General features: G+C 41.5%; 1 protein-coding gene across 2 annotated transcripts in view; it reads left to right on the top strand.

Annotated features, from left to right (window-relative positions):
• The window catches only part of TAF1 (TATA-box binding protein associated factor 1), a 58,915-nt gene that overhangs the window by 41,314 nt on the left and 9,973 nt on the right, over nt 1–7,628 (top strand). For both annotated transcript variants that reach the window (XM_006908541.3, XM_006908542.3), the window contains exon 33: nt 7,420–7,487. In XM_006908541.3, coding sequence (XP_006908603.1) covers nt 7,420–7,487 — 68 coding nt within the window. The remainder of the gene's footprint in view (nt 1–7,419; nt 7,488–7,628) is intronic.

Here is a 7,628-nt window from a genome sequence, read left to right on the forward strand (position 1 = left end):
GGCATCTTAATGTGACTGTAGTCCAGAATCAAAACAGGAAACTGATATTGACACATTGCCACGAACTAGAGTATAGACCTCACTCAGTTTGCACTGTTTAAAAAAAATCTGTACTTGTGTGCGCGTCTGTGCGTGTGTAGGTGTGTGTGCACGCGTGTGTGGGTGCGCGCGTGTGTGCGTGTGCGCGCGTGTGTAGCTTTATGCAGGTTATGCCATCACGTAACCACCACCACAATCAAGGTTTCGAACCGCACTGTCACACACAACTGCTCCCGATGCTACCTCTTTGAATCCGCAGCTCCCCACGTGCACCCACCACTGTCTTCGTCCCCTGGTAACCACTTCTGTGATCTCCACCTCTGTAGTTTTAACGTTTGAATCGCGCGTGTTAGATAAAGAATGATACGGTTTTGAGATTGACTTTTTTCACTAGACGTAATTCTCTGGAGAGCCGAGGAGATTCATTTTGTTCAGATCATTGAAGGACCTTCAGGCTTCCAGTATTTTGCTATCATGAATAAAGCTGCTGTGAACATTTATATAGAGAGTTTCGTGTGAATATAAATTTTCATTTCTCTGGGATAAGTGCCCAGGAGTATGATGGTAAATGTATGTTTAGTTTTATGAGAAATCGTACTCTTCCAGAGTGCCTGTGCTAATTTACATTCCCACCAGCAATTTATGAAGGATCCAGTTTCTCTGCAGTATTTAGTATTCCCACTATTTTTAAAATTTTTACCCGTTCTGTCTCATTGTGATTTTAGGCTGCATTTCCCTGATGGCTGTTGATGTTAAACATCTTTTCTTGTGTTTATTTGTCATCCATGTGTTTTCTTTGGTGAAGTATCTGTTTATTTCTTGACCCCAGTTTTAATTACGTGGTTTTCTTATTAATAATGAGTTTTTGTATACAGTATGGGTTGGAGGTTGAGGGGTGGTTTTTGTTTTTGGGGGTTTTTTGTTTGTTTTGTATTTTTTTGCTTTTGTTTTTTTTGCCTATGGATGTGCAGATGTTCCGTTATCATTTGTTGAGAAGACTATCCTTACTCCACTGAATTGTTTTGAGCATCTTTGTCAAAAATCAGTTGAGTGTGTGGGTCTATTTCTGGGTTTATTTTGTTCATTGATCTTACCCATGTACCATGATTACTACAGCTATACAGTAAGTCTTATCATCAAGTAGGGTGATTCCTTTCATTTATTCTTTCTCTAAATTGTTTTCTTATTCTTTTGCTTTTCCACATAAATTTGAGAAGAATGTTGTCTATCTCTAAAAAAAAAATCTTGCTAGGATCTTGATACGAATCTAGTTAAACCTATAGATCAGTTTGGGGAGAATCGACATCTTTGCTAATTCTGTCTTATGTTAGTACAGAGAGGTATCTACCATTCTGTGTTGTATTCCATAGCATAGATATAAGTATCACAATTTATGTAACCATTCCTCTGTTGGGCATTTACAGTATTTCTGTAATGCCGCCTTGCAAGCAGCTTTTCATCACTCGGAATATTTCTGAAGGAAATGTTGATAAATGTTCTGAAAGGTTTCCAAAAGGTTTTACCTGTTTGTAGTCGAAATAACAGTGATGGTCTGTTTTCCTATAACCTCTCCAAATACTGGGAATGATCAGTGTTTAAAAATCTTTGCCAAATTATTTCTGCCAAGTTCAAGTGTATTACTTAAACCAGAATTTTCCATCGTAAAAAAATTAACATGCTCACTTTAAAAAATCAAACTGTAGAATGATATAAAGTGAAAAGGAGCAATCTCTGTCCTTTCCCTCTTTCCATTCTGTTCTCCAGAGCAGCCCACGTCAGGCTTGATGCAAAGCATTCTGGGCCTTTTCCTATGCATACCGTATACTTTTTTCTTTTTTGACAAAATGAATCATATATTTATATTCTGTTCCACAGTTTTCTTTTTTCATTTGACAATATGCTACTGACAATTTTTCATTCACGTAAGTATGTGATTTTGTTAAGTAAAACCTGTTCATATGTGACTCAAAAACACAAAGGAGTTAAATGAATGTCTTGAATGTTTCTGGGGAAAAAATCTAAATTAGATTTCCAGTTTGTTTTTAAAAAATACTGTGACTGAAGTAGAAGGAGATTGCCCAGTGGTTACCGTCATTTGACATTTCATTTCTATGAGAATACTACTTTGTTGTTCAAGAATTCAGTTTCTGCTTAAATTTGATAGGGCAGCTGTTCCGATCCTTTGTGACACCAGGGACTGAGGCTCCTATGAGAATCTAAGGCCTGATGACCTGATGCGGAGCTGAGGCGGTGATGCTGGCGCTGGGGAGCGGCTGCAGATATGGATGAAGCTTCGCTAGCCCGCCTGCCGCTCACCTCTGGCTGCGCGGCCCGGGTCCTAACGGCCACAGACCAGTACCGGTCCACAGCCCGAGGGTTGGGGACTCCTGTGATAGGGAATAGACATCTGCTGTTCAGAACTCAGTAGCCATCGTCTCTTACGCACTGTAGCGAGCTAGTTGATAGTGATAAGCACTCTGGTGGAAAGCGGCATTTCACTGAAAAGTCCCGCACTTGGGCCGAGTGAGATGGTGTAATATGCCAGTGAACAAATATGCAGCAGGACGTGTTAAGGCCACAGCAAAGTCCACATTTTAAAAAATATCATTTGGGAAAATAAAAATTACTATTTACTAAAAGAAAAAGGATGCGGAAAAACAGCCTTGCTTTCAGCCTCGGAGTTTCTGTAATGTATTTTCAAGGCAGCTCTGGTGCCGGGAAAATCCACAGCTTACCATGAGGGACACATGCCAGTGTTAACCCCCGTGTTTATCCTGTATAAGCTATCGTAGTCGGCATCGTGTAGAGTTGGGTGAAGAGTATAGAAAGAAAAATGGGCACAGGTAGACGTAGTGGCCTAAATCTAGTAGTCGTAAGCCCCGTGCAGGTCTTATTTCCCTAGTGCTTAGGATAATGCGTGGCGCATAGTAGACACTCAGTAAGTATCTGTCATGTGAACTGATGGCCCAAGATAGAGGTACCAGGGGTGAGTAGAGAGTGGCTTATGGAAGCCACAGGGTTAGTGTTTCAAGGAAGAAGGGAATGGCAGTTGTAAATATAACTCGGGGCTTCTGAGGTCGAGTCTGAAAAGTGTTCGCTGGATCTGGCGACTGGCATGTCGGTGCGGTGCGGGCTTGATGAGGACCGTTTCCATGGAATGTTCCTTAGCATCGCCGCGTTCTCTGACGTGGTCGTCACTTCCGCTGCACTCCCTTTCCTGGAATCCTGGGTTTGTGTACATGTAGCTTCCACGAAGCCACAAAGGGCAGCAAGGACAAGGACCTGTCTCTTGTTTTTTGGTTTGTTCTGTTGTTTTATTTTATTTTTGTATCTTCAGAGCCTGATGCTATACCTCTATGTGTGTATTTTTTTTTAAGTTGTTAAATAGAATGGTGATTTGTTTGGGGGTGGGGGAGAAGCGTTTTTACGCTTTGGGGGCTTTTTGTCAGACAGGCCCTGAACGTAAGCCCTGCCCTTGCCCCATGAGATTGCTCATCCCCGGTCCCCTCTGCATAGCTTCCAGCTGCTCGAGTTTGTAGTCCAGATTCTAAGCGAGGTGCTCTGCTCTGCTTTGAGAGATCAGACCTCTTATCTTGGAAAGCAAACGTCTTAATTTGCATCTGATCCACATCCTACATAATGTAAAGAGCCTCACTACAGTCTGAAAGATTAGATTCACCTCTCTTTTTACCTTTTCTGGACCTGGTTGGAGATAAATCTCTAAGAATTAGGAGAACCCAAGCTTATCTCTGGGATCCATGGACTGTGCGTGGTCAAACTTAGTAATTCTAGTTTCTTTAGGAATCAGCTGTGCAGACTTTTTCTTTTCAAATCTGGCACTGAGTTTTTAAAACAGCTTTCTGTTACTACCGAGGTTTTATGTTTTAATTTTAATCGTTCACTTTGGAACACAGTGCATATCTTCCACACTGTTCACTGTCATGGTTTCTTGTTTTGGCAGAGTACTCACTTTCTTAGGGGGAGAGTTATTTTTAGTGTTTGCGGAAAGGTTCTCAAAGGAAATGTGAGCTTAGACGGGTGGGACTGCTCACCAGCTGGACTGGGGTTTTTCTCTGAAACCTTTAGGACAGCAGTGATACTCACTAGCTCTCTCTAACTGGAGCCACAAAGCTCGTAGCTTTTCTTTCTTCGCCTTGCATCACTAAAGAGGTAAATTAACTTAGAAATGACAAAAGAAATTTTCTTGATTTTAGCGGCATGTCAGCTTTCCAAAGCTGTTATCGAAATCACCACTTTTTAAGGACATTTGGATTTGAATTATATATAATACTGTAGGCTGCTGCCAATCTTTATTTGGAATGAGGCAAAATATAAATACAAATTTTTTCGAAGAACATTTGAGGTTTCTTTGCCATGATTTAATAGCGAGAGAAAAAGCAAAATATATTCAGAAAAGCATTTCTTTTTGTAAATGGGTAGCTGAGTCTCCTGTAGGTCACAGTGGTAATTCATAGATGGCCTTATCTTTCATATTAATTTTCGTGTTATTTGGAAAATCACTTTTTATCAATTTTGGTTTTCTGTATAGAAACCCCTCAGGGGCTGGGAAGTTCGAATTCGGTTTCTCATCACTCGTGTTTCCCCCCACGGTAGCCCCAGCACCTTTCTTTTTCCTGCGAGGACCTGTTACCTTTGTTTGTGTCCTCACTGGACTCCTCTCTTCCTAAGCTGTGAAACTTAAAGCTTTTAGTAAGCTCCAGATGGCTACAGAATACAGAGCAAGAATTTTAGCTTTATGGGGATGGTTATGGACTCTTTTGAGACTCTAATGAAAAACTATAGCCCTTCTACTCACAAGAATTTATATTACGTACAGAGTTTTGTTTAGAGTTTCATGAGGCTCATGGATCAATCTCTCTCTCATTACCGCCCCATTCAAAAATTCCTGGTAGAGGTACAGATAAGAAAACATCTTGGTATTTTTAGCCTTTTTCAGTGGTGGTAAGAGTGATTTGCAAACTCCACCACCATCTTTCATCAAAAATATTTCAACGCTTCTTTGCAAATAGTAGAGTAATAAAGCTAAAAACCTTGTAACTCTTGAGAGCGTATAGACTGTCAAAAACTAAGACATAGCTAGTAATCAAAACACAGACAACTATCATCTGTGTAAGTACATCTTTTTTTATGTTCTGTGTGTACTATTAATGGGTATTTCTTTAGAGTTGTGTGTTGCAAAGAAAATGGGGAGAGAGGAGGTCCCATCTTCAAAAAGACAACATCGCAAATGCATAAAATGATTTTTTCCGTGTGTCATAAATGAGAGCACTGAGACGTTGACGCGTTGGTTTGTGTTTAGGTTTCAGAACTGAAGTAGAGCAAAGGCTACATTCTTGATCTGTACTCTGGAATTTTAGCCGTGAGGCAGGCAGGTCCCGGTAGGTGGTGAAGCCAGTGTGCCGTAGGAAGCTGACACGCTGCTCGGTGAAGGAGGCCTGCCACCTGTAGACGGCCTTTTCCCGTAGTGTCCTGCGTGAATGTCAACATGAACGTTTGTCTGCTCGCTCTTGCAGTCTGTCTCTGTCAGATCAGTAGTTCGAGGACCAGCCTACTGGTGGCCCGAGGAGATTAGAACCCTAGAAACTTGAGCTGCAGCCTCCTTATCACTCAGACTATTCTTGGTTGTGAGCCAGCTCTGGCTGTCTTTATATGTGTCCCAAATATCCTGATGATTGACTTAGTTTTCTTTCTGGTTCATTCGTATTTGGCACAGTCAGCTCGTGCGAGGATGCAGCTTTATTTTACATCTTTTAAAGAGTAGATGGTTTGTACTTGTGAGAGATTTTAACTGCAAGAGACGTTTTTGTTCGTATGATTTGTAATAATCAGAGTAGGTATGACGTGAAAGCTTCACATGCGCACATGGTATATTTTTTATCCTTTACATTCTGATGAACCATTGGTTTAACTCAGGGATCGCCTCTTCTGGGAAGCCTTCCCTAATAGCTGTTTCCCTCTTACGTCCCAGACTGTCCACTTCTTCCTCTGTGCCTCTACTGAGCCCCGTATGTACTTTTTCACTGCTTTGTATTGCCCTGTGTGTTTACAGTCTGTCTCACTCTGCTGGACTATAAGCTTCACTATTTTAAAGAATATCGTCAAACACTTGTGGCAGGGATTAAAAACTCAGACGCTTCCAGGGCCCAGGTGTGAGTGAGTTGAGCAGGCCTGTGAGGGGCTCTGGTGACCTGGAGCACACACGCACACGCCTGGCCTAAAAAGGGCAGCTGCTGCTCAGCTCTAGCCAGTGGGTGCCTTGCGGGGATGCTGGCCCTGTGTTGTCCTATTTTTTAATTTTTTAGGAGGAGTTAGACATTTGGGTTTTTATATGAAGTCTCTTGATTCTTAAACGTCGGATAATTCAGGTTTTTTAAAAACTTCATTGAGATACAACTTACATACGAAAAGTGTATATATTATGGGTGTATTGCTCAATCCATTTTCACAGACTGGACTGACTTTTTTATATGGGCCAAACAAATCCGGGTTGACCTGCAAGCCAGCATTTTGCAGCTTGTGACAAAGGCCGTATGAGGAACCGTATAGTTTGCATAAGAATCACCTAATAGATAAAAATGTCTTAAAGAGACACATCAGCCAGATGTAATGTGGAGACCTTATTTGGATTATGATTCAAAGAAATCCAATGAAAAAGAATATTTATGAAATAATTAGGGAAATTTGAATGTCACTGGCCATTTAATAATAATGAAGAATTACTGTTAATTATTTTAGAGGTAATACAGTTGGAGTTCTTTATAGACTTTATTTTTTAGAGCAGTGTGGAGCAGCACCGAGCTGAAGGAACAGAGATCACCCATGTACCCTGTGCCCTCACACAGGCACTGCCTCCCCCATTAGCAATAGCCCGCGCACAGCTGCGCATTTGTTAAAATCGATGACCTTCCACTGACACACCCAGAGTCACCCTGGTGTTGTCCATTCTGTGGGTTCCGGCAAATGTATAATGACGTGTCTGTCGTTACACTATCGTACATAGTTATTTTTTTGAGTCCTTAAAAGTACATATTGAACAATTTAATGGGTAAAATGAGATGATACTGGAATTTGAAGATAATTTGTGAGTGTGAAAGTTCAGGTTTAAATGAAACAAGATCGACCATGTGTTGGTAATCATTGAAGATGGGTAGCAGGCACATGGGGAGTTCATTATATTGATGTCCCTGTTTTTTTTCATATATTTGAAATTTTCTACCTCCAAAAGTAAACCAAGAGTTCAAGTTAAACTGAAGCATGGTTTTTGGGGCCTGAGATCATAGGACACCACTGCTAGTAACAGACTAAATTTCTGGAAATAAAGTCTGCAAAGGCAATGGCATTTTCTTTTTTCGTTTACAGGGCCCGAAAGTCAGTATACTAAGACTGCTCAGGAGATCGTGAACGTCTGTCACCAGACACTGACGGAGGTAAGCGGGAAAGAGGCGGTCCCCTCGGGGTCTGGCTTTCTGGAATCCCTTTCGTTCCCTTGGGTGAGGAGGCCTTCCCTGCCTATCCTGTGTTAACGTGTCACATCCTGCCCCCGCCCTCAGCCAACGCCCCTTACTCCC

Source organism: Pteropus alecto, unplaced genomic scaffold (genome assembly GCF_000325575.1).
Source record: "Pteropus alecto unplaced genomic scaffold, ASM32557v1 scaffold312, whole genome shotgun sequence".
Classification (NCBI taxonomy): Eukaryota; Metazoa; Chordata; class Mammalia; order Chiroptera; family Pteropodidae; genus Pteropus; species Pteropus alecto.